The 26,307-nt window shown below is 51.3% G+C and overlaps 1 protein-coding gene and 1 non-coding gene across 6 annotated transcripts in view; one reads left to right on the top strand and one right to left on the bottom strand.

The window, feature by feature from the left end:
- PLA2G6 (phospholipase A2 group VI) overlaps positions 1 to 26,307 on the top strand; it is a 56,611-nt gene that overhangs the window by 21,201 nt on the left and 9,103 nt on the right. For 4 of the 5 annotated variants that reach the window (XM_052639436.1, XM_052639435.1, XM_052639437.1 and 1 more), the window contains 10 exons: positions 2,865 to 3,080; positions 4,114 to 4,297; positions 5,852 to 6,039; positions 8,417 to 8,513; positions 9,670 to 9,852; positions 14,307 to 14,415; positions 15,428 to 15,586; positions 17,339 to 17,417; positions 19,211 to 19,374; positions 20,935 to 21,085. In XM_052639436.1, the coding sequence (XP_052495396.1) occupies positions 2,865 to 3,080; positions 4,114 to 4,297; positions 5,852 to 6,039; positions 8,417 to 8,513; positions 9,670 to 9,852; positions 14,307 to 14,415; positions 15,428 to 15,586; positions 17,339 to 17,417; positions 19,211 to 19,374; positions 20,935 to 21,085 (1,530 nt within the window). The remainder of the gene's footprint in view (positions 1 to 2,864; positions 3,081 to 4,113; positions 4,298 to 5,851; positions 6,040 to 8,416; positions 8,514 to 9,669; positions 9,853 to 14,306; positions 14,416 to 15,427; positions 15,587 to 17,338; positions 17,418 to 19,210; positions 19,375 to 20,934; positions 21,086 to 26,307) is intronic. The other variant, XM_052639438.1, reaches the window with a different exon arrangement.
- Positions 12,251 to 12,324, bottom strand: TRNAG-CCC (transfer RNA glycine (anticodon CCC)). The gene has a single exon. It is a non-coding gene; the product is annotated as a tRNA-Gly (tRNA).

Below are 26,307 nucleotides of genomic sequence, written 5' to 3'. Positions count from 1 at the left end.
ATGGACCTTTGTTGGCAAAGTAATGTCTCTGTTTTTTAATATGCTATCTAGGTTGGTCAAAACTTTTCTTCCAAGGAGTAAGCGTCTTTTGATTTCATGGCTGCAGTCACCATCTGCAGTGATTTTGGAGCCCCCAAAAATAAAGTCTGCCCCTGTTTCCACTGTTTCTCCATCTATTTGCCATGAAGTAATGGAACCGGATGCCATGATCTTAGTTTTCTCAATGTTGAGCTTTAAGCCAACTTTTTCACTCTCCTCTTTCACTTTCATCAAGAGGCTTTTTAGCTCCTCTTCACTTTCTGCCATAAGGGTAGTGTCATCTGTATATCTGAGGTTACTGATATTTCTCCCAGCAGTCTTGAGTCCAGGTTGTGCTTTATCCAGCCCAGCATTTCTCATGATATACTCTGCATATACGTTAAATAAGCATGGTGACAATATACAGCTTTGATGTATTCCTTTTCCTATTTGGCAGTCTGTTGTTCCATGTCCAGTTCTAACTGTTGCTTCCTAACCTGCATACAGATTTCTCAAGAGGCAGGTCAGGTGGTCTGGTATTCCCATCTGTTTCATAATTTTCCACAGTTTATTGTGATCCACATAGCCAAAGGCTTTGGCATAGTCAATAAAGCAGAAATAGATGTGTTTTTGGAACTCTCTTGCTTTTTCGATGATCCTTGACCTTACAGAACTATAATTGGTACTTTGACATCTTCCAGAACAATAAAGGGGTCTTCAGTTCAGTTCAGTCCAGTTCAGTCGCTCAGTCGTGTCCGACTCTTCACGACCCCATGGACTGCAGCCTACCAGGTTCCTCCGCCCATGGGATTTTCCAGGCAAGAGTACTGGAGTGGGGTGCCATTGTTATTTAGCCCACAAATCTGTGAGTTGAGCACACCTTAGTGGGAAAGTCTCAGTTTGATTCTATTGGGTTGGCCAAAAAGTACGTTTGAACTCAAATGAACTTTTTGGCCAACTCAATACATGGTATTATATGGGGTGACTTGACTGCATGATCCAGTTCTAAGATGAGTGACAACTGGCAAGTTGGTGCTGGCTGTTGACTGGGAGTTCATTCAGGGTTAAGGTTCCAGGGCAGAGTCATCCCCATAGGTGCTTCAGCTTCCCTGCAGTGTGATGATTGAGTACCAAGAAAAAAGAGATAGAGGCTTCCAGTCTCTGAAAGCCTTGGTCTAGAAACTAGGGTAGCATAACTCCCATCATACTGTCTTTGTAAAGCAGTTACAAAGCCAATTTAAAGGGTAAAAAGTGAAAGAAAGTTGCTCAGTTGTGTCTGACTTTTTGCAGTCCCATGGGCTGTAGCGCACCAGGCTCCTCTGTCCATGGAATTCTCCAGGCAAGAATACTGGTGTGGGTAGCCATTCCCTTCTCCAGGGGATCTTCCTGACCCAGGGATCAAAGTTGGGTCTCCTGCATTGCTGGCAGAGCCTTTACCATCTGAGCTACCAGGGAAGATTAAAGAATAAAGACACTGCTCAGTGGCTTAGTGGGTGGAGTGTGAGTGTGGATTTGGTGAGGGGGGTAGATTAGTAATTTAGGATATAGGATATTTTATATCCTATATATATATAGGATATTTTAAATTGGTGGAATAATGCTTTCCATCAGTCTTGGAAAGTTCATAGCCATTAACTCTTTAAGTGTGGTTTCTGTACAGTTCTCTTTCTTTTTTGAAAAGTTGGTTGACTAGTTTTGGTTTTGGTTGCACTGGGTCTCTCTCATTGCAGAGGGCGGCTGCCACTGTCTGGTTGTGGCGAGTGGGCTTCTCACTGTGGCGGCTTCTCTTGTGAGGCACAGGTTCTAGTGCATGGGCTCCAGAAGTCGCGGCACAGAGGCTCAGCAGTTGCAGCTCACGGGCTCCAGAGCGCAGGCTCGGTAATTGTGGCACATAGGCTTAGGTGCTCCGCAGCATGAAGAATCCTCTCCGACCAGGGATTGGGCCCATGTCCCCTGCATTGACAGGCAGATTCTTATCTGCCGTCCCACCAGAAAGGTCTTATGTAATTCTCTTTCTATCCCATTTTTGTGGCTCCATCCATCTGTGTGCTAGACCTTTTCATTATCTTTCCTCTGTGCTTAGTCGCTCAGTCATGTCTGACTTTGTGAGCCCACAGACTGTAGCCTGCCAGGCTCCTCTGGCCATGGGGTTTCTATGTCTTTTATCTATTTTCCTGTATTTTCCAAGATTTATCTTTCCATGCTTTATTCTGTTTACTCTCTTCTGACCTATCTTCCTTTTCACTAATTCTCTCTTCAGCATTGTCCAATCTGCTCTTCTGCCTAGCCACTGGGCTCTTAATTTTGGCTATTGTATTTGTCAGTTCTTCAGTTTCCACTTGGTTGGTTCTCGTTTTTAATAGTTTAAGGTGATTTGCCGAAATTGTCTGTTTTGCCCTCTTGAATATTATCACAGTTATTTTGTCTCTGTCAGATAGCTTCAGGGTTTGCAGCCCCACCCCACCCCTATTTATAGATCTGTTTCTGTTGTATATTGTTGCTGTTGGTTTTCTTTCATATTTTCTTATCTCCTCATGTGCCTGGTGAGTTTTGATTACATGCTGGGCCGTGGATATGCAGCAGTGCTTGTGGAAATATATGTGATGTTATTTTTTAAAAAAAGAAAGAAAAGACAGGAAATCTTTGCAGATAAAAAAGAAGCACCACCTCCATGTAAGGGTGTGTGTGGGAGGAAGGAGAGTCCAGCTGGAGCAGGTCAGTCCACACCTGGAAGCAGGCAGGGGCCTGTTGGAGGGGACGCAAGTCCTCGGATTCCACCAAGGGCATGGGCTGAGGGCCTCTCCTGGCTCATTTTCATGTCTTCCTCCTCTGCCCTGGCTCCTCAGACTCTTCCAGCTGGAGATAGAGGCTGACGCCCTGGTGAACTTCCAGCAGTATTCTTCCCAGCTGCCACCCTTCTACGAGAGCTCCACCCACATCCTGCAAGCTGAGGTCCTGCAGCAGCTGACCGACCTCATCCGCAGCCACCCCAGCTGGTCGGTGGCCCACCTGGCCGTGGAGTTGGGCATCCGGGAGTGCTTCCATCACAGCCGCATCATCAGGTGGGCGGGGGACCTGACCAGGTCGGGCGGGAAGGCAGGACCCTGGAGACACTGGGAGTGGGGATGGGGAGTTCTGAGTCCTGCCTCAGTTCCCCTCCATAGCATCAGAGGTGGCCCAGAACGTTTGACTTAAAAGGGGGCAGCACTGCCTCTGGGTTGGAGCGGAGGAATGCTGACTGAAGTCAGAGAGAGCACTGTAATGTTTCTGGAGTGGCTACCAGGTGCCAGGTCCCTGGTTGCTGTTTTCGACACCCCATGAACTTGAATCCTCTCGACATGCCCATGAGGTAGTGTCACTCCAGTGAGAGGTTATGTGTCTTGTAAGGTCACTCAGCTGATGAGGCTCCAGTTCCTTGGTGTCTCCTTCCAGAGGCCTGGTTGCCCTTCTAAAGCTGCAACACTTTCATTCATACCTCCATTCGGCCAGCACATGTCAGTGGGTAGCCCTGGTGAGGGCCCCGTGCCGGCCAGCGGACTCCAGCTCACCATCCTGCCCTGAGGTGGCCATGCCTCCAGTTTTCCGCCTCAGACAGCTTGCTTCCGCTCCCAGCCCCAAAGCTCAAAACCCTTCACTGTCCTTTACAGCTTAACCAGCCTGTTCCCGGACATCATGGTGTTTCATCTCACAATAGTTCTATCCGTTTCCTACGGCAGGTCTGGCAGGTTTTATATTTTATAGTTTTGTAGATAAGGTTTTTGATGCCTAGAAAAAGCTTAAGTGAATTGCCCAAGGTTGGTGAGATTTCTGCCTTCTGCGATTCTTTCTACGCCACGCCACTGCTCACTTCAGGCTGAGGTGGCCTTCGGGCACATCCCTCATACAGGTGTGCACACGGAACTAAAAATGGAGGAGAAAATGACATCTGATACAATAGCTCAGTGACTCAGCCCTGGGTTTGAACCAGACAGCTCGAGCAGGGCATGCATGCTCTTGGACTCCTTGCCCACCTCCTTTGAGCGTGCCCTTGGCTTCCTCAGCACCCCACCCACGTGGCGCCACACCCCTCATGCCCCAGCCCTCCCTCCCCTGCAGCTGCGCAAATAACAAGGAGAATGAGGAGGGCTGCACGCCCCTGCACCTGGCCTGCCGCAAGGGCGACACCGAGGTCCTGGCGGAGCTTGTGCAGCACTGCCGCGCCAACATGGACGCCACCGACAACAGCGGAGAGACCGCGTTCCACTACGCGGTCCAGAGTGACAATTCCCAAGTGCTGCAGGTGAGCAGGCGTGGGGACAGGGCGACTGGTGCTGGCCACCTTACGGGGCCCACGGCTGTCTTTGGGACCCTGGGCTCAGGTGTCACTGCTCCCACCTTGATCCTTGAGGCCTGAGCTCCTCGGTGGTGGGTCTACCCCACACCCTACCTTTCCTCTACAGGCTTGTCACGGAGACACATTCTTGGCCCCTTTGGTCCAATGACCCAGGGAAAGTCCTCCAGCCCAGCAAACTGATCTCGAAGTCCAGACCCGCCCATCAGTTTATCCCAAACACCCGCCATAGCCCTGACTCCTGGGCTGGGTGAATGCATTTCAGCTCCTGCCTCGAGGTGCCTATGCTCCAGCAGGACCTGGGGCTTAGCTTTTTACAGGAACTCAAGCAAATAAAACTCCTTCAGGCTGCTGTCGGCATTTGTGCCAGAGAGACTCCTTCTGTTAAAGTTTTGATTAGCTGGGCAGAAAAATAAAAAATAAAAGTTGTGGGCAAGTAGATCAAGTGACGAAAAAGCTACCTGCTATATCAGAGAGAAGAGACAGACTACTGGGCTGTGTTTTATTGCCCAGAATTAGAAGATTCTTCCAAAGTTATATCCTTCTCTCTGCCCTTGGCATTAGAATGGAACCACATTATTCCAGAAAATGTGGATTCCTGTCTTATGATTAGTGCTCAGAGGGAAGGGAATTCTGCACCCACTGTTGAACTTCACCCTTAGAGACCCCACTGTGGGCCCAGCACAGTGCCACATGGAGCCTGGCTCCAAGCAGAGGGTGGGACACACTCTTATCAGTACCCGTCCTTCATCGCTGGCCTTGTATCTGGCCCTGTACTCAGTATTATATGTGTTCTAGTTAATTCTCTGTGGATGGGGGCTCTTGTCCTCTCCTCACCAAGGAGACCGAGGTTCAGTGAAGTTAAGAAATGTGCCCAGGGAGGACCACAGAGCTGTGAGCGGCAGAACTGCCCTTGAGTCAGGCCTGGATGCCAGCACCTCAGCTTCCCTGCTGGGTCCCCAGCCTGTTCTCAGACCCAGCCAATCACAAGGGTCCACAGGGGTCATAATTAACCTCAGGCAGACAACTTTCATCCACAACCAAGGAAATAAAAGTCTTGCAGTTGTCTTACGAATACTGCTATCTTGTTTTGTTTTCTTTTAAAGAAATCATACCTACACAGAGCAAAACGATATTCAGGCAGGATAGAAGGATATGCAGTGAAAAGCAAGTCTTTTACTCCCACCCAGACCCCCAGTGCCCATCCAGATACAGCCTGCTTTTAAGTTTCCTGATTGAGAAAACTTTCATGCACGCCACAGTCGGGCCAGACCAGCGCCTCAGCCAGCACCGGCACAGCCAGCTTCTTCCTGCCCCTGGAGCCTCCTTTCTCTGTTGCTTCTCTTAAAGTTCTTGGCTGGGTTCTCACCGAGTCTCACAGGGTTCTTCCCTTCCCCTGAAGCCCCAGAGAGGGACAGCCACGGTGGTGGGTGTTAGGGGAGGGACGGGTTGAGGGCCTCGCTGTGTTTGACTCTCCTGCCCACCCCACGGTCTTGCTGTCAGCTCCTAGGGAAGAATGCGTCTGGTGGCCTGAACCAGGTGAACAACCAGGGGCTGACCCCGCTGCACCTGGCCTGCCAGCTGGGGAAGCAGGAGATGGTCCGTGTGCTGCTGTTGTGCAACGCTCGCTGCAACATCATGGGACCCGGCGGCTACCCTATCCACACGGCCATGAAGTTCTCCCAAAAAGGGTAAGACCCTGCCCTGCCCTGCACGGTCCACTGGGCCTCTTGTCTGCACGGCCAGTTCTCCCACCCAGGCGAGCAGCGACCCCCTCTCCTTAGATGTGTGTCAGAGCCGTGTGCCAAGGGCTGCCCTGGCACAAAGAAAGTATGACTATCTGATAAATGGGGAGTGGTGGGGGTGTGTGAATCTCAGTCCACCAGCTCCACCATGCAGGAATAGGACTTCCACAGTTGTTCAGTGATGCACCTGAATTTCTGAACAGGTACCTCCCTCTACCAAACTGGAGAAAAACAATCTTAAACTTTTCAGGGGGTTCTCCTTTCCTGCTCTCCAGGTGATGCCCCAGTGCAGGAGGACCCCCTCCCCTGAAGGAGGGTGGATAGATCCTTTTCCATCCAAGCCCTTCAGTCTGATCTGAACAGCGCCTTCACGGCTACAGGGCTCTACGGCTTCTGCTCCCAGCTGGAAGCCTAGGAACGTTTGGCATAGTGGCCCCAGATCTCGTCCGCCTCATGCGTCCTTCCTTCCTGGCTGGTCGCATGGCTGAGATGCAGGTGCCAGGCCCTTGTCTTGAGTAGCTCTGGACCACTCTTTTTTTTTTTTTTTTTTAAAAGAATTTAGCTGTTTTATTTATTTATGATTGTGCTGTGTGGCTTGTAGGACCTTAGTTCCCCGACCAGGGATTGAACCTGCACCCCTTGCACTGGACACATGGAGTCTTAGCTGCCAGTGGAATCCCTAGACCATTCATTCGTTCCTTTCTCCCCAGCCCTAGAGAGCCCTGTCTCAAGAAAATTCTCCATGGTTGGTGTGTGTGTGTGTCTGTGTGTGTGTGTGTGTCTGTGTCTGTGTCTGTGTGTGTGTGTGTGTGTGTGTGTGTGTGTGTGTGTGTGTGCCTCAGTGCTAGATAAGCATTGAGAAAGAACAGGGAGAGGCCCGCCCTCGGGTGGAAGGCAGGCACTCTCATTCTCCTTCAGAGTCTTCCTTCCTCTGGGGTTTGCACCCACCTTGCTGGCCTCTGAAGGGCCTTGCTGTCCCCTTGAAGGTCTGGTCCAAGCTTAGCAAACCCTCCTTTCCTTGATTCTCAACTTGCACAGCCAAGACAAACTAGTACTTTCAGAAAGAGCTGACCAGATGGTTGGAAACAACCCTAACACCCTCCCCTTAGTCACCAGGTTACCAAGTTGCTGATCCAAATGGGCACATGTGACGGGTGCTGCTCTCCCATACCCAAGGGCTGGCATGGCAGCCCCGCTCCAGCTTGACTTTAGCCACCCTACTGGCCCCAGGAACCTGCTTGTTCTAGGTTACTTCCAAGATACTGTCCAGGTTGCTTCCTCCTCCGACACCCGCAGCTACATCCCAAGCCTCCCGCGTGGACCGTTGCACATAAGACAACCAGTTGTCTCATCCCTCAGTGTGCCTTGTACACAGCCACATGCCTCTAGGACCCCCAGGAGGCACATCCCTCTGCCACATGGCAGCCCCAGCAGTTGCACTCTGAGGATCACAAGTGTTAGGGTTAGTGGGACTGATTCCATCCCAACGCTAATCTGGAGGCCCCTCTGCTGTTGGTGTCAACTCAGCTGAGCTTCGTATAGAGCTGGGTCTGTGAAGCTCCAGTTTCACTTTGCCTAACGTTTTCAAGCTTCATTAGTGTCATCACAGGTATCAAAACGCCCCTCCTTTTTCAGGCAGAGTAGTCCTCCATAGTATTAATCTGTCCCACATTCTGCTTAGCCATTCGTCTGTCCATGGGGACTTGGGCTGTTTCCACCTTTTGGCCATTGGGAATAGTGCTGCGGTCAGCAGTGGCATATGTCTACTGAAGCCTCTGTTTTCAGTTCTTCTGCCGATGAGTCTAGGAGTGGAAAGCTGTACTCTTAACCACCTGCCTACCACCTCCTACAGGGTGCAGTCCCTGCTTGAAACACCAGGGAGGCGGGGGGAGGATGGAGAGCGGCCGTGTGCCAGGCCCAGGCCCAGGTGCTGGAATATCTTTTACCCTTTTATCCTCCTTTATTCCTCATCCCATCCTGTTAGGACCGTTCCCATGTTGCAGACAGGCTGGGCCACTTTCCAGAGGTCACCAGCAGGAAGCTGGGGCTTAACCTCAAGCCTGTCTAACACTGCAGCCAGCACCAGTGAGAGAGATCATTGCTGACTGAAGTCATCAAGGAAGGCTTCCTGGAGGAGGGGGCCTGAGATGTGCCTTGAGGGACTCAGGATACCATTGAAATGCCACGACATGCATGCTGGTTGGTTTTGTTGCAACTCTGTTTGCAGGAGCTTTCCCTCACCAGTTGATGAAGTCATGACCTCTTTCAACATCAGGTTGCCCCCGCCAGCCTTCTTATTCCCACATGGCTTCTCTCTCCCCAGGTGTGCTGAAATGATTGTCAGCATGGACAGCAGCCAGATTCACAGCAAAGACCCCCGCTATGGAGCCAGTCCCCTCCACTGGGCCAAGAATGCAGAGGTAGGCAGGGTCTAAGGATGAGCTGGGTGGGCAGGGTTGAGGGTCCTGGAGCCCTTGGTTCCTTGGCTGTCAACAGGAAGGGGTTCCTGAGAGGCCTCTGAGGATGACACTCAGGGGATTGATCTTGCAGTGGGCCAGCCAGGCGGGTAAGCCTAAGGAGAGGTGACATCCTGGCCTTGCATGGTGGCAGTATCCCCTCCGTGGTCTCCTCATGTGTGAACTGGGGGTCCGTGGCCTACCTTTGGAGTTGTCATGAAGTCAGCAAAGCAGTGCATGAGAAGATTTCTTCATAAATTGTCAAGTACCTTGCAAATCAAAGATGGTAGATGGTGGCGGTGATGGTGGTGCCTGTAACTTCTTCAGAGAGCCTGGCCGAGCATCTCCTCTGAGGCCTGTCCCTGAGCCAGACTTTGACCCCCTGAGAGGATGGAGGCCTCTGGTCTCTCATCTCCAGGAAGCACAGCCCAGCAGTGCACTGGGTGCCCTCAAAGGTCATGGCCTGCTTGCGAATGCGACGGGCCAGGAGGGAGGAACCTGCCAGCCACTGTGGGCACCTTCGTGCCGGGAGCTAGACACCAAGTCAGGCCCTCCTGTAGGGCTTTTGTTCACTCTGTGAGGTGGGAACTCACACCCCCATTTTCACAGCAGAGGAAGCTGAGGTGCAGAGGGGTGCAGTGGCCTTTCCCAGCTTAGACTGTGGGGATGAAGGAAGAAGGCTGAGCTTTGGGCTCAGGTCTGTCAGGTTCCAGAGCCCAGGGCCCACAGGACTGTCGATGAGCAGGGGTGCGTGTTGCAAAGGCACAGAGGGAGGGAGTCACACCTCTGCAGGGTCCCAGGCAGGGTCATAGCGAGCGGGGCAGTTCTGGGGCAGGGTGCCGAGGAACCGTTGCAGGGAAGGATGGGGTCCTGTGAGCTCCAAGAAAGGACCCAGAAGCCCCTTTCAAGTCACCATGTCTTCAGTTTTTTGTCCCCTAGTTCCCAAGGGGTGTGGAAGGCAAGGTCTGGGGCTACCTGCCACCTGGGCTCTTCCGGCTGCTGGAGCTTTCCAGAGGCCCAAGGCCCGAGGATGTGGCTGTGCCCAGGTGCCATCAGGTGCCACAGGCCACAGCCGCTCCGGCCGCCCAGCTGACCGGGGCTGGGACTCTTGTCTCCATAGATGGCCCGCCTGCTGCTGAAACGGGGTTGCGACGTGAATGGCACCAGCTCCGCAGGGAACACAGCCCTGCACGTGGCCGTCATGCGCAACCGCTTCGACTGTGTCATGGTGCTGCTGACCCACGGGGCCAGCGCTGACGCCCGAGGCGAGCACGGCAACACCCCGCTGCACTTGGCCATGTCGGTGAGCCCCAGGTTGGCTGCCCATGAGGCAGGGGTCAGGTGACCACCCGGGCCAGGGCAGGTCCCCCTCTGAGTCCAGAATAGAAACTGCTTCCTCTGCGCTCCGGCACCTCTCATTCCCATGCCTCCATGTGACATCTGGACACAGTGAGAGGGGAAAATACAGCTCTGGCTCCTGACTGTGCCCTGGGCAACTCACATCACCCCTGCCAGACTTGACTTCCTCATCTGGAGGATGGAGGTGTTGGTACCCGCCTGGCAGAGGTGTTGAGTGGATTCAGTGGTAGACACCCTGTGACTCTATGGGGGATGTCTAAGCAGCGCATGTAAGACCCGGCACAGAGTGAGCATGCCCAGGATGTTCGTCCTCATCCCGGCATCATCAGGGCAAACTTCATCTGCATGTTACTCTTATTTTCCTGGAAGGCTCCAAGCTTCTGGAGGGCAGGCCTGCTTACACATCTTGGTGGCCCATGGCAGGCACTGGTCACCTTTGTTGGTTTATCATAGAGCACAGTTTCTGCCCTTAAAGCGCCTGCAGTGAGGTTAGAAAACTACAGCGTGAACATATTAAATGCAGGGGAGGGAGTGTTATTTGTTACAGATGTGTGTGTGTGTGCGTGTGTGTGTGTGTGTGTGTGTGTGTGTGTGATTGTACCCGTAATTCATAAACCATAGGTACCCATAATTCTGTTCAACTTGTCTTAGAGTCATAAACTAGGAAATCTCTCTGGGACTCTAAAAGAAGTAGATTTAGGACAAATTCAAAGACATCCTGTTTTATACCAAAGGTCATAATTGTAGAGGGGATGTTGCCCAAAAGACTGAAACTATAAATAGAACTGTGAACATTTTTAGCACTGAATGGGCCCTTTGAATTATGTAGTTGAACAGTTCTCAAACTTTTTGGTCTTTTATACTCTTAAAAACTATTGAGAATCTCATAGACTTTGTTTATTTGAATTTGATCTATCCATATTGACCATATTAAAGATTACAAATGAGGGATTTTCAAGATACTGATGAATTCACTTAAAAATAACGATGATTAGGACTTCCCTGGCCGTCCAGTAGCTGAGACTGTGCTGCCAAAGCAGGACCCTTGGTCAAGGAACTAGATCCCACATGCCACAACTAAAGATTCTGTATGCTGCAACAAGGATCAAAGGTCCCGCATGCCGCAGCTAAGACCTGGTACAGCCAAAGAAGAAAAGAAAGAAAAGTAATTTTTTAAATTAAAAAATAAAAATCAAGAATGATTTACCAAGCCCATGCTATTGTAAGTAACATATTTATGGAAAATCAACTTTATTTTCCAAAACAGAGAATAATAGAAAACAGTTGGTATTGTTTTATATTTTTGTAAATCTTTTTAATGCCTGGCTTCAGAGAAGGCATGGATTTTCCTGTCTTCTGCTGCATTTATTCTGTTGCAGTATGTTGTTGAATGTGTTAAAAATATGAAGAAAATCTGGCCTCACATAGATGTGTTTATAGTTGGAAAATATAGGTTAACTGTACCTTTCCAAATAATTGTGGATATTCTTTGTTGTTGTTCAATCGCTAAGTTGTGTCTGACTCTTTGAGACCCCATGGACTGCAGCACACCAGGCTTCCCTGTCCTTCACCATCTCCCAGTTTGCTCAGATTCACGGTCTGCACCAAAACTTGACAAGGGGTAGTTTCTGACAAGTTGAGTGCAGTGGACACTCTGAAGCCGTCTCCTTAGACTTTTCACACTTCGTGACAGTCAAATCTATTGGCATCTCTTGCACTTTGCATGGATCTTTTAACCTATGCACAATTCCGTGTCATCTTTGGAAAATACTAGTTCTCTGAGTATGCCCAGCTTCCAAATGTTGACTCGATTCATCATACAGTCTCAACACCCCCCCACATTTGTAAATATCACTAAGGTTTCATCAGAACAGTACTAAATTTGGGGAAACCACTGGAGCCCATCATGGTGTATACCAGTTTTCTAGAATTCCAGTTTTTGTTTGAAAGCTTGAGTTTTATCACTGGCACAAAATACTGCCAGCTGTTTTTCTTGAAGTGACAGCACACTGCATTCATTTTGAGAAAATGTCTCCTAGATACCCAAAGCTGAACAATCATAGTTTGCCTGCCTGTCGTTTCTCAAGTGAAAACAGTGTTTCATGAAGAACAAGCAGCTTGTTCCGCTCACGACTCAGTCAGTCACATGGGAATTTTCCCGAGACAACCGTCATACTCGGTTAGGCCACAGACACGCCGTGTGCACAGCCTCCATTTTATGACACTGAAAACGCCAGTGTAGGAGTGTAGTAAGAGTGACATTTCTTAGTGCCTCATCAAGGGACTGGCTTCTTCTTTTTTTTAAATTTTTTGGCCATTCCTAGCAGCATGTGGGATCTTAGTTCCCTAACCAGGGATTGAACCTGTGTCCCCTGAATTGGGAGTTCAGAGTCTTAACCACTGGACCACCAAGGGAGTCCCCCGAAGCTGGCTTTCTAATGAATGAATCCACTTTTCACTTGAGCACGTGGCAGAGAAGAAAACCATGACAACAGTTAGTCTGTGGGCACTGCTTTGCTTCGTGCTTAAGGCACCAGGAGTTTTATCCCTAGATGTTTCTACACCATTGGTACAAAAGTCAGCCGTGGGACTTCCCTGGTGGTCCAGTGGCTAAGATGCCTGAGTTCCCAATACAGGGGGCCCGGGGTTTGATCCCTGGCCCAGGAGCTAGATCCCACATGACGCGAATAACAGTCTGCATGCTGTTCTTGTTGTTTAGTTGCTAAATCGTGTCTGACTCTTTTGTGACCCCGTGGACTGTAGCCCACCAGGCTCCTTTGTCCTTGGGATTTCCCAGGGGAGAATACTGGAGTGGATTGCCTTTTCCTTCTCCGGGGGATCTTCCAGTCTAGGGATTGAACTCACGTCTCTTGCGTTAGCAGATGGATTCTTAGCTGAGCCACCTGGGAAGCCTAAGAGTGTGCTCGTCACCACTGAAAGATCCCCCATGCCACAGCTAAGCCAAAAAGAAAACAAACAACTATATAAAAATCAGCCACTGCGTAAAGTCAAACAGCATCTTGATATTTCTATGAAATAGTTCTAAGCTCTGGAACCCTCTAAAGGGTCTCCATGTTCATGGGGGTCCACAGTTCCTACCTTGAGGAGTGCTGACCTAGGCCGCTGCTTCCATCCTTGCGTCACCTGCATTCCGTCTGTGCAGCTTCTGGCAGATCCACGAACCGCTTTTACAGTTATGTACTTAATCATTGCTTGAAGTTGCCTTGCTTTTACTGCTGCTGCTTAGTCACTTTGAAAGAAAGTGAAGTCCCTCAGTCGTGTCCAACTCTTTGCGATCCCGTGGACTGTAGCCTACCAGGCTCCTTGGTCTATTGGATTTTCTAGGCAAGAATACTGGTTGCCATTTCCTTCTCCAGGGGATCTTCCCGACCCAGGAATCGAACCCGGGTCTCCCACGTTGTAGGCAGACACTTTACCACTGAGCTACCAGAGAAGCCCTGGCTTGCTTTCAAACTTACTTAAACCTATACTTATTAGAGAAGGAAATGGCAACCCACTCCAGTATTCTTGCCTGGAGAATCCCAGGGATGGAGGAGCCTGGTGGGCTGCTGTCTAGAGTCTCACAGAGTCGGACACGACGGAAGCGACTTAGCAGCAGCAGCAAACCGATAGTGGTGAACCAGGGCCACAAATAAAAGGTAACCAAAGAAGGAATACATAACTAATAGTTGAAACACACATTTACCTGTGCCCATATACCTCCTAATGGGGTGTGAACAGCCATTTGGAAAACAGCATTCTAGACACATCTCTTCATGCTTTAGGCAAGGGAATCCACCCCAAGAGAGAGACGTAAGCCCAGCGCTCAGGTCTCCTGGCAGCCGGCCTGTTGGTGTGTCCTGGGAACTGTGCCCAGCTAGCCCCGCTGCCCCACCTCCAGACATTCACTGCATGTGCTCTGGGGAGGGGGCTGCCATCAGGGAAGACTTGTACTCAGTTTCTTCCTGACTCAACCCACCCCCCTGGACTCAGTGGGGGGCCTTTCCTTGATCACGCTTTCCTGCTATTCCTGCAAGCGATCAGCAGCTGACCCTTCAGTGTCCCCATGTCTCTGGGGTCAGGGGTCATAGACGCATTGCTTCCTTTGAGAAGGAGCTGGCAGGCTGGAGGAGGGGGATGTCATTCCAGTTTCTACCTGGGTTCTTAGATTCTCACCCACGGGGATAAAGCCTATTTGTCAGGGCACTGGCCTTCCAACTGTAGACTTTGCAATATGGGATTGACTGCGGGTGGTCAGAAGGGTTTCAGTGTCTCTTCCCATCTTGGTGAGAGGCCCCCCGAGGTGATGGGTTGTGGGGTGAAGAGGCCGAGATCCTTTCTCTCCACGAGTCCCTGGGCTGTTGCCGATTTCACCCCCCCTCCCCCCATCCCCAACAGAAAGACAACATAGAGATGATTAAGGCCCTCATCGTGTTTGGTGCAGAGGTGGACACCCCGAACGACTTTGGAGAAACCCCTGCGTTCATAGCCTCCAGGATCAGCAAACGTACGTGCTCTGCACTCTGGGGCCAGAGTTGGGGGATGGAGGGGTGTGTAGGGAGGAGGGAGGTCCTAGCCATCAGGTGCCTGCATCCTGTCCACCCCCACCCGCAACTGTTCCCTGCAGGGAGCACCTGGGAGGCCCCGAGGGGAAGCTTCCCGGTTCCCAAGGACAGGGGCCCTGACTGAGGCCCCCGGGGGCTTGCCGAACCAGTGTCCTCTTCCCTGTGACTTCCCCACCACCTCAGGGTGCCGAGACTTGGGGTGGGGGTGGGGAAGGCAGTGGGAGCCTACTCTTCCCTACTCTTGGAGAATTCACTGATGGAATGACTTGTAAGAACAGCCTCAGGCTGGTGCATTGCTATATGGCACGTTTGCCCCCCACCCCTGCTTGTGCACAGGCATGTGCATGTCATGTGTGCCCCCTTGCACCCTGACATGTGCTGCATGACACGTGTGCCCTCCTTGCACACTGGCATGGTGTTTGCACTGCGTGCATACTTGGTGAGCCTTGGCTGCTGGGCTGGAAAGAGCAGATCCTCCTTACCAGCCGCCTGGAGCCCTCTGGAAGGTTCTGGGGAGCTGTGGAGGTTGCTGTGGGTGATACCTCATAGTGCGTGCCAGCAAGCGTGCATGCGTGCGCATGTGCGTTTTCAGTGATCCGGTCCGGTAGGTGGGAGTAGATACCCACTGGCTGGTTCATCCCTGTTGAGCTCAAAAAGCCTTGAGAATTGCTCAACATGGAGGTGGGAGTCCTGCTTTCTTGACTGGCGTAGAAGGGAAAGAGGGGGTTCCTCAAACACCAACCTTCTCATCCATGTTCCAAGTTCGAGACCCCAGAAGCTGTTTTGAGTATAACAGATTAGAGTCCGCACACTGTGTCAGGGTGGGGTGGGCTCTTGGGCACCCCCGACCCCCCAGGTGGCCTGGGATAGGGGATCAGGTGCAAAACGGACCTCTCATATGCATCTGGTCAGTTTCTGATCCTGTGCCATCTCCCCCTCCCCACACATGACAAGTCGTCACCAGGAAGGCGCTCCTCACTCTGCTGAGAACTGTGGGGGCCGACTACCGCTTCCCACTCACGCAAGGGTTCTCGACGGAGCAGTGCTCCGCGGCAGCTCCCTCCTTCTCCATGGAAAGATCTCATCCCCCGCCGATCAGCTTAAACAACCTAGGTAGGCCTGGCCCCTCCCATGCCCCCTCCTCTCCTCCTGGTTCCCAGGTCCCTGGGTCAGGCAGTCCTGAAAGAAAGAAAGAAACCCTGGGGCCCAGGGAAGAGGTTATTAAAGGAAGCAAGGGGCAATGGGCAGCATTTGTCAGCCTTGGGGGACAGCCAGCAACACATAGAGTCCGGAGACTGGTGGGGTCCCTGGCTAATGGCCTGTGGTCCGTTTCCTTGACAGGGTTCCTTGGACACCTATAAGGTGGGCGCTTTGTTGACCTCTCTCTGCCCTGGGAGCTCAGGCGGGCAGCGAGGAGTGCTCTTGGGGGCTCAGAGCTGTTGGGGGTTCTCTGGCTTCTACTAGGAGCCTTTCTACCATGCTGCTGCATCTCCATCAGGCCCGGGGCCTCCGTGCTCCTCTTCCAGTCCCTTCAGTGACCTACTGGCCAGGCAATTAGCATCTGCCCCTGTGCATCCTCGGTATCCATGGAGACAGCCCCCAAGGAGGCAGAGACCTTCTCTGGGCTTCCTGTGGGTGAACCCTGGATTGTTTAGGAGTGGGGGTTCCCTGAACAAGGCAGCCAGGGACCGATCCTTCACAAGCCAGCACTATTCTTAAACTCTTGGGGAGTCAGACACCAGCATCTTTAGACAGGATAGCCTGGCCAACCCTGAACTCAGGACAGGGCAGAGCGGGCAGCCACAGTTAGTCCCTCTGGCTCTGCCTCTCTCCCCCACAGCCCCTCCTCCCCGCCCCCCACCCCCCATCATTCTCTCTCAATTTTACAGGCAATCAGTCACCCAAGCCAGGCCGGATGGTGGGCCTGGGGCGCGGCATCAGATGGGTAATGCCCTGGGCCTAGAGGAGCCGCAGGGCCCGCTGTGCCCTGAGTTAGGTGCAGCTCTAGTCCCCTCTTCTCCTCTGTCTCAGCTGCACGTCCCGCTCCCTGGCGCTCTGTCCACCACCTCTCTTGGCTAGGCTTGTGCTCATCTCGTCCACTCTGGCCCCTTGCCCTGGTGAGGGGGAGACACATTGCCTGGAAGCCTGCTGTCCTGCTTCGCTGCTTTTAAGACTCCATGCACAGTGGTGGGACAGCCTGTCAGAATCCGGATGATGAGGCCTTTCAGGGCCAGGCTGCTTGTCAGAAGAGCAGCTAATGCATTCGTTGGGCATGGGGTGGGCCTCGGACCTAGGCAAAACATGCATGCTGTGGGTGAGGGCACCGCTCTGAGGCCTCTGAGGAAGTTTCCAGACCTGGGATCAGAACAAGAGGTGTCTGGGAAGCAGTCGGGCTATCTCTCTTCCTTCAGGGAGTCAAACCCCAGGAAATGTCCCGACTCAGCCCTTTTGGCTAAACGAGCCTCATCCGTAAATCGGGGATAAGGATTCTGGAGAAGGTGGTTGTCCGCAGCACCGGCTGGCATGCATGAAGAAACGCTGTGTGAAGTGGACACACAGCACACAGGGCAGGGGTGCTTGTGCTTCGGGGCTCTGGGGGGAAGATACAGGAAAATCGAGAGCTTGCCAGGCAGGATGGGGGGCCATGCCCAGAGCAGTGGGCTCCCCTCCGCGTTCCAAGCCCACTGCTCCCCAAGGGGCCAGTTGTATTCTGCGATGAAGAGCCCTTGCAGGGAGTGGGAGGCAGATGTTCCCGCCAGGGACAGAGGGGTGAGGGCACAGCTCCAGGTTTGCCCCCCAAAGGGGAGGGGGGGTGGGGGACCAGCACCTGCTTGGGCCCTGCCCACCCTGCCCTGTGCCCCGCAGAACTGCAGGACATCACGCAGATCTCCCGGGCCCGGAAGCCAGCCTTCATCCTGAGCTCCATGAGGGACGAGAAGCGGACGTGAGTGTTGGGGACAGGGTGGGGCGTGGGGGACGGTGTACATGTGCGAGGCCTCTGGTGGGCCGCCCAGCGGGCTTGGGACTGCTGTCTAGTCTGCATCTGGCTCTGTGAGGTGGCTTGCGCCCTCTGCAGTTCACAGCAAAGAGACTGAGTCTTCAGAGAGCCTGGGTCTACTTCATCAATCGCCCTGCAGGCTGCCGGTCACTCGATGGAGCTGGCTGCGGCCCTGTCCCTTCTCTCCCTGCCCCTGTCCCGGGTCGTCGGGGGAGCTGGCCCAGATCTCCTCTGGAGAGAGCCCTTAGCGGCATCAGTGCTGAGCCTGCTTCCTTCTGATTCCACCTGCTCCCTACCCTCCCTCCCTCCAACAGCCAGTAGGAGTACAGCTGGCATCCCAAGCCCCTGCTGTCCACCCAGGCCCATGCTAGGAGGCAGGCCGGGGTGATGGGTGCTAAGAGAGGCCCAGACCCTGTCCCCGCGGACAGTCCCTGGTGACCACGGTTGTCAGAACCCATGCCCGCCAGCTTGGCGAGTTCCCAGGACAAACATGCCTCCTTACAGCTGTGCTCTCTCCACCCTTCCCTTTAATAACAGAGGTGGTTTATCTGTTCTCTGTTTTTGTTTTTATTTTTTTTACTATCCTGTGTTCCTAACTGCCTTCCTCGGGAGGCACTAATTAGTAACCTTGCTTGGCAGATGCAGAATGTGAGGGGAAGTCACTTGCTCAGGGTCACACAGTTGGTGTCAGAGCAGCCGGGGCTTCTGCAGTCCGTGCCCTTTCTGCTCCCCGCGGGCTCTCTCCTAGCCGCACCCCTGTGCCTGCCCCTGCAGGGAAGGCCCTTCCCTCCTGGAAGCAGAGGCAGCCCCAGCTCCCGGACCAGGGGGCCATATCGGTGGTTCCGCCTCACCTCTGAATGGTCGGCTTCCCCTCAAGCTGTAGCCCACTCGTTTCCTCAGCCACCCTGGAACGTGCACCCTGGGAGTGCGCCTGCTCTAGCAGCCTTCTCACGCTTCCCTCCTTGCACCCCTCCACACACACCCCCCCACCAGTGCAGGGGCCTAGGGGTACCCCAGGGAAGACCAACAGGTCCCTTCCAGTGAGAGGAGGGAGGGTGCAGATGCTCCAGCAGGGCCAGGGGAGTCTGCACAGCCCTGAGAGCCTCCCCTTCCCCCAGAGGAGGAGTGAGGAGAGAGTCGGGACAGGCCTGTGGGGCCCTCCCCGTGCAGGTCTGAGAGCCGCACAGCTTAGCCCTGTTTCCTCCCGGTTGATCCCTCTGTTGCCAGCCCTACATCTTCAGATGGGTCTCTTGCCCTTTTTCTCCAGCCTCCCTGATCAAGGGCCCCACAGGCCTCCAGCGACAGCACAGCCTGTTCTGCCACGTTTCGGGCTTGCTGCAAAGCTGGGCAGCTTGTCCAGGAAACGATGAGGGAGCCCGGAGGCAGGGGTCACAGGCTCCCACATTTACCAGCTGTGGGGGAGACAGACCCAGGTGTCTGCTGAGGTGGTACCTAGCCAGAAGGGCTTACACCACCCGCCCCCCCACCCTTACCTGCCCTTACCTGCCTGGATCCTTTTCTTTGTTGCGCCTCTGGTCTTCTGAAGTCCCGTGTTTGTCCCTGGACTGACTGTGCTGCCCACCCCTGGCCCCCACCCCCAAGCCCCAGTAGCACGTGAGCTCCAGGGCTTGGTCTCCAGGGCTCAAGCTGCTGCCACCGGGCAGATGCTCAGGGACACGGCCTGCAAAGTGCTGGCTGTAATGGGACCCTCTTCTCTCCCACTCCTGTTCCCACCACAGCCACGACCACCTGCTCTGCCTGGACGGAGGGGGCGTGAAAGGCCTCGTCATCATCCAGCTGCTCATCGCAATCGAGAAGGCCTCAGGCATCGCCACCAAGGACCTCTTCGACTGGGTGGCGGGGACCAGCACCGGGGGCATCCTGGCCCTGGCCATCCTGCACAGTGAGGGCTGCCCCTGGGCCACGGGGCAGGATGGGGTGGGGCTGAGACCGGCCCTTGGATTTGGCTGAGTTTGTTTTCAGAGCTTTGCAGAGTTCATGGAGGTGGGGAGGACCCGAAAGCCCTCTTTCAGGTTGGGGGGTTGCACAGAGGGTGTTGGGGTCTGAGGCTGGAAGGAGAAGGGCTGAGGGTGGGCCACGGTGATGCCCGCCTAGCCCAGAGGACAGAGCTGGTCCTCCTCTTTCAGTGTTAGGAGCCACCTTGAGTCATGAATACCAGCGCCCTGGTCTGCACACTTCACTTTACCCCAGGGACATGGAGGTGCTGGGAGAGGGGTGGCCCTAAGTCACGCGGCCCACCCCAGGGGGTGCTGGCCTAGCAGTCCCTAGGGCTCCCAGTCCAGCACATCCCAAGGCCGCAGGCCGTCTGCTCTCCCTGCAGCTTCACTGAGGTCACGGGGGCACTTTGCTTGCTGGACAGACCTCGGGGTCGGCCTTGCCTCAACTCACACGATGTCTCCTTCATGGAGCTGCTGTCTGGCTGCGCGATGCTGCCTATAGGGGGCCCTCTCGGAGCCAGCTACCACCCCGCGGGAATTATCTCAGCATTCCTGCCCAGGTTGGGTTCCAGGCCCTCCAACTCATCCTCCAGACCTGAAGGCATCAGGAGAGGACCCTCCCCTCCTTGACATCGGCCAGGCCTGTGCTTGGTGCCAGGGGTCAGAACGGAGCACGCCCCACCTCAGGGAGCCCCCGGGCATTAGGCATTCACTGTGAGAGGAGGCTGTGGCCCGGCCATCCAGGGTGTTGGGGGACAGGGGATACGGCCAGCCCAGGAGGTGGCCTAGAGCAGCGTCCATGAAGCTCCAGGAAGAGGAGGGTTGTCAGGCAGCGGCTGCTGGGACCCCTCTTCCTGACCTCTGGGGCCCCAGGTCCCTTCTCTGGTTTTCCCTGAGATAAGGGCCAGTTCAGGGCTGACCTCTGCCTGAGGCAGGAGGGTCATGAGGTCTGGGGGTGGGGCAGAGGGCACAGGTCCTTGCTTCTCCTCCAGAGAGGGTCACGTCCTTCTTCAGGGGATGTTTATCCCCCATCCAGGGTCTTCAAGCTACCAGGGGCTATAGGAGGTGTCTGAGAAGTCGCCTAGTTCATCCTCTCCAGTGGGCAGAAGCCCCCACCTCCGTAGCCCCCTGCTTGCACACCCCTGGCCTAACTGAGGGGTGCTTAGCGGTTTCCTTGTCCCATGAGGTGCAGCCTGCCCCGGGACACTGTTCTCACGGGACAGGGCCGGTCCTTCTATTCTGTGGCAAATGGGGTGGATCTAGATTTATAAGCTTTTACACTTTCGGGGCCCATCATTAAAGAAAAAAACACAAATTACGAATATAAAATTAAGTACCGAGCTGTGGGGCCGCTGAAGGGGATTTCTGCCTGTGTGGGAAGTTGCAGAGGGTCCCAGGAGCCTCGGTTCAGTCGGTGCCCCCTCCCACCCCCGGTTCCTGTGCCCAGGCCCTCTGTCGGGGCAGCCCTTGCATCTTCTCCCCACCTCCGCCCTCCTCGTTCCTAGGCAAGTCCATGGCCTACATGCGTGGTGTGTACTTTCGCATGAAGGATGAGGTTTTCCGGGGCTCTCGGCCCTACGAGTCGGGGCCCCTGGAGGAGTTCCTGAAGCGGGAGTTTGGAGAGCACACCAAGATGACGGACGTCAAGAAGCCCAAGTAAGCCTCCTGGGTGGGACGTGGGCGGCTTTGGTGCCAGCCATGCACCCCTTTTGGCCCCTCCTAGGGCAGAAGGCTCCCTGCCCTGGTCTGATTAAAGCTGAGCGAGGAGGGGTTGGTGGGGTGCTGGGGAACACAGGTGGGGAACACCTTCCGCCCATGTCTGATGTTTTTCCATCCACACAGCACATCCCTGGGTCAGAGCCGATTGATTCTCGTCCATCACACACATACTTGCTGAGCGTGTGTGTGTGATAGGGTGATGCAGCCAACAGGTGGGAAGGCTTATTATCTGATTGGGAGATAACTGACCTAAAAAAATGGCAACCAGGCAAAGTACCATGTGCTTAAGAAGTTCCAGAAGAACCTTCAGTACCACCACTTCTTTGTAGTATTTATTTTCCATCCTGGAATTACTTGATTTTCTGCTTCATGCCATGTTTGCCTGCCAGACTGTGAGCTTCCTGAAGCAGGAATGTGACTGTCTTGTTTTTCTGTAGTCCCAGCATCTAGCATAATGCCTGCCCCAGAGCAGGCCCCTGAAAAGTGTTCAGCAGCTGAGTCTCTGTGGGACCAAGAGGGGGAGAAAAGACTGTGGACAAGGTGGTCAGGGAGGGCTTCCTGGAGGAAGTGAGGTGTGAGCAAGCTTTGGAGGGTTAGGAGGATTTCTTTTCATAATAAAGCTTTTTTTTTTTCCATTTAAGAATAATGCATAGTCTTTTAAGAAAATTTGGAAGATACAGAAAGTAAAAAGAAGAGGAAATATATCATCCATGATTTATTAACTGAAAGATAATGTTTTGAAAAATGTTTTTTGTACATTTTATCCTAGACATTTTTTTTCTGTTTTATGGTGAAATAGAACATTTAGAAAAGTACATTAAACAGTTCTGTGAATAAATCTAAAGCAGACACCCATGTATGACCACCAGCCAAGTCCAAAATGTGTGCCCCACCCCATCACAGCTGCTTCTCCCCACCCCCCACGAGGGTAACCGTTATCTTGACTGGCGTGAACTGGATTTACCGGATTTTCTCCCCCGTTTCGGCACCTGAGTGCAGCCCCCAGCATGGTTCGGTCCTGCCTGTCTGGGTTTGGATGGAATCATTTTGCGTTTTACCCTTCCTTCCCTCAGTGCCGCAGTGGTCAGCCTGGTGCCTGCTGATGGGTGAAGCTCTGTGCTTCACTCATTCTTGCTGCTCATGTGATGACACCCCCACGGGTTTATTTCTCCAGGCACCTTTGATGGGCCCTTGGGTTCTTTCCTGTTAGGACCTCTTGAGTCTTCAGTGGACATTTTGGACCTTGCTTTCTGACCCTGTGGGGCACATGCCTAGGAGTAGAGCTGCCAAGTCTTGGAGGAGGCATGGCCTCAACCCTTTGATTCTGCTCCGTGGTTTTTCAGTGTCGGTTTCGGTTTCCACTCCCCTTAGGCATGTTTGAGAGTTGCTGGTGCTCTGCATGGGCTTGCCAGGTGGCGCTACGGGTAAAGAACCTGCTTGCCGATGCAGGAGACGTAAGAGACTTGGGTTCGAAATTCTGGGTTGGGAAGATCCCCTGGAGGAGGGCATGGCAACCCACTCCAGTATTCTTGTCTGGAGAATCCCATGGACAGAGGAGCCTGGTGGGCTACTCCATAGTGTCGCGAAGAGTCAGACATGACTGAAGCGACTTAGCATGCACCCATGGTGCTCTGCATTCTTGCTAACAATGATGATTGTCAAAGCAATTTATCTTTGTTAATGTTTATATCTTTATAAACTGGGGGAGGGGTATGAGGTGCTGTCTGTTGGTTTGAATTTTCATTTTTCTGATTAGTGATGTTGAACACCTTTTCATATGTTTAAAGGCCATCTGGATTTTTTCTTTTGTAAAGTTCCTGTTCATGTGTTTTACTCATTTTTGGCACAGTTGAGTTGGGTGATTTGGGGGATGTGAGGCTTCCTAATTATCGTTTTTATATTTTGAAACCTAGGCCTTTGATGGACACATGGATTTGGAATCTCCCATTCTAGGCTTGTCTTTTCACTCTCCTTACAATGTTTTGTTGATCAACAGATGTTCTTAATGCAGTAGAATTTATAAATATTTTACTTTTTATGGCTTGTGCTTTTCCTATCCATTCAATAACCCTTTCTAACTGAAAGCAGGAAGTTTGTCTCCTGGGTCGAGTCGCAAAGCTCCCTCATTCTGCCTTTTATCAATCAAAGTCTTTTATTAGCTTAGGTCTTTTAGCAACCTGGAATTGATTTTTATATCAGGAGAGATCCAATTTCTTGTTTTCCACATGAACAGTTTACCCAGCCTCATTGGTGAAAAGTCTGTCTTTCCCTCCATACTGAAGGCCTTGCTTCTGAACCAAGGGTCTAGGATCCTTCTTGGGTCTGTTTTTGACCATGGAGTCCTAATTCTACAGCAAGTTTATAGCAGGGCTTCCCACCTTGCCCTTCTTCAGGGCTCTTCTTGGAGGCCCTTTAGAGAAGTGGTTAAGAGCATGGACTCTGATGTTTCCTTTTCTCAAAAATGGGAATAATATACTACCTGCTTCCCGGGGCTTTCATAAGAAGTAAAAACGTCATGTTTATAAGAAAATCACCTAGCACGTAGGAGTGCTGTGTAGGATACAGGTTACTTGTTGCTGTTTGCACGTCCACAGAAACTGTATCAGTGGAATCAGACTGTCAAATTCTACAGAAAAGCAAATCCTGTTGGGATTTTTCTTGTGCTTACACGGAGTCTGTGTGATTACTTTTTTACTGAAGTATATTTGGGGCTTTTCTGGTGGCTCAGATGGTAAAGAATCTGCCTGCAATTCGGGAGATCCAGGTTCAATCCCTGGGCCGGGAAGGTCGCCTGGAGAAGGGAATGGCAGCCCACTCCAGTATTCTTGCCCGGAGAATCGCTCGGACAGAGAAGCCTGGCGGGCTACAGTCCATGGGGTTGCACAGAGTCAGGACTGAAAGACTACACTGCTACTGCGCTAAGCTTGCTTTACAATGTCTCGTTAGTTTCTGACATACGGCAAAGTGATTCAGCCATACACGCCCACCCACACACATTCTTTTCCATTATGGTTTATTTCAGGATATTGAATATAGTTCCCTGCGCTATACAGTGGGATCCTGTTGCTTATTTTAGATATAATAATTTGTTGTAAACTTATTTAGGGGAGAATTGACACATTAAAACACTGAGTCTTCCAATTAGAGAATATAGGAAAACATTCCATTTATTTTTAGTTTCTTAGTACAGTTTTAAAATTTTATCTATAGCGATCTTGGCACATGTGTTATTCTTAGGCACCTGCATATATTTTGTGCTACTGTAACTTATGCATTTTTAAACATTTCATTTTCTAATTGTGACTGGTATTTAGAAATACCATTTGTTTATTTTTTTAAATTTTAATTGTGGCGAGATACATATAACATAAAATTAACTCTTAATCATTTTTCCCCTGTAACCACTTTTCAGCTCAGTAGTGATAAGTATATTCACATTGTCCTGCAGCTAATCTCCTGAACTCTTTCTTTCTGTAAAACTGAAACTCTGTACCCATTAAAGAGCAGCTCCCCATTCCTCCCCTTCCCCAGCCCCGGTCATCTACCATTCTATTTTTTGTCTGTGTGAGTTGACTCCTCTAAGTACGTCATGTAAGTGGGACCATACAGTGTCTGTCTTTTTAAAACGGGCTTATTTCACTTAGCATAATATTCTCAAGGTTCATACATACTACAGCATGTGACAGAATTTCCTTTTCCTTAAAGACTGAGTAATATTTTGTTGCATTTATAGACCACATTTTGTTTATCCATTCATCTTTTGATGGACACCTGGCTCATTTCCATCTATTAGCTACTGTGAATAATGCTGCTGCGCACCTGTGTGTGTGTGTGTGTAAGTCGCTCAGTCATAACCATATCCATCTCTGCTTTCACTTCCTGGTGCCTTTTACAGAGAGGATTCTTATGGGCTCAAATCACTCAAATATGCTAACTTTTAAAAAGTATATATATAATTTTTATTTATTTATTTGGCTGTGCTGGATCTTAGTTGTGACACATAGGATCTTTTTTTTTAGTTACGGTGTGGGAATTCTTAGTTGCGACATGTGGGATCTAATTCCCTGACCTGGGATCAAACCCGGGCACGCTGCATTGGGAGAGCCTTAGCCACTGGACCTCCAGCGAAGTGTCCCTATGCTCATATTTTGTTAGGATTTTTGTATCCGTGTTCATGAGTAAGATTGACCTGTTTATTCCCATTTTTAGATTGCAGGGTTTTGATTTCAAGGGAGTATCTCTCTCTCTCTCTTTTTTTTTTTTGTTTGTTTTCCAGAAAAGTTCATATAATAGTGAGTTATTTCTTCCTGGAATATTTGGTAGAACTTACCTGTGAAGTCATCTAGTACTGGAGTTTGGTTGGTAGGAAAATTTTTAATGGTGGAATCAATTTCTTTAATGTTTATAAGACTATTCAGGGTTTCCAAATGTCTTTTTGAGTTAGTTTTGGTTAAGTTACATTTTTCTAGAAATATATTCATTTCATATACATCTTCAAATTCGTTGGCATAGAGTTGTCCAGAAATTCTCTTATTATCTTTAATGTCTGCAGCATGTTGTTACGGCCCTCTTCATTCCTGATGATTTACACCTCCATTTTTCCTGTTATCAGTCTTGCTACTACGAGCTTTTTAATTGGATTAGTATTTCAAAAAAGTAACTTTGGGCTATTTATTGGTTCTCTATTATATATATGCGTTTTCTGTTTCATTAATTTCTGTACATATATTTATTCCTTCTTGTACTTTTTTAAAGTTTATTTGGCTGTTTTGTTTTTTTTTTAACTTCTTGAAATAAGTGTCTTGCTCATTGATTTTTTGGCCTTTTTTTCTCTTGTACTGTATAATTATGCATATTATACGTGTGCGTGTTTGTAAATCTAAACATTTTCCTCCATAGAATTCCCTGGTGATCCAGTGGTTAGGGCTATACACTTCCCGGTTGGGGAACTAAGATCCCATAAGCTGTGCTGCACAGCCAAAAACCAAAAAAGAGAAATAAACATTTTCCTTCTTTAATTATATCCCGTAGGCACATTTAGAATATGATTATTCAGTTCAAAATATTTTCTAATTTTTACTATTCTTTAAGCATTGTGATTATGATTAATAAATGGCATTTCTGTTTCTAAACTTAGGAATTTACAAGTTATCTCTTTA

This window comes from Budorcas taxicolor, chromosome 5 (assembly GCF_023091745.1).
Source record: "Budorcas taxicolor isolate Tak-1 chromosome 5, Takin1.1, whole genome shotgun sequence".
In the NCBI taxonomy this organism is placed as follows: Eukaryota; Metazoa; Chordata; class Mammalia; order Artiodactyla; family Bovidae; genus Budorcas; species Budorcas taxicolor.
The sequence above is the reverse complement of the archived record's forward strand: the minus strand, read 5'-3'. Positions and strand labels throughout refer to the sequence as shown.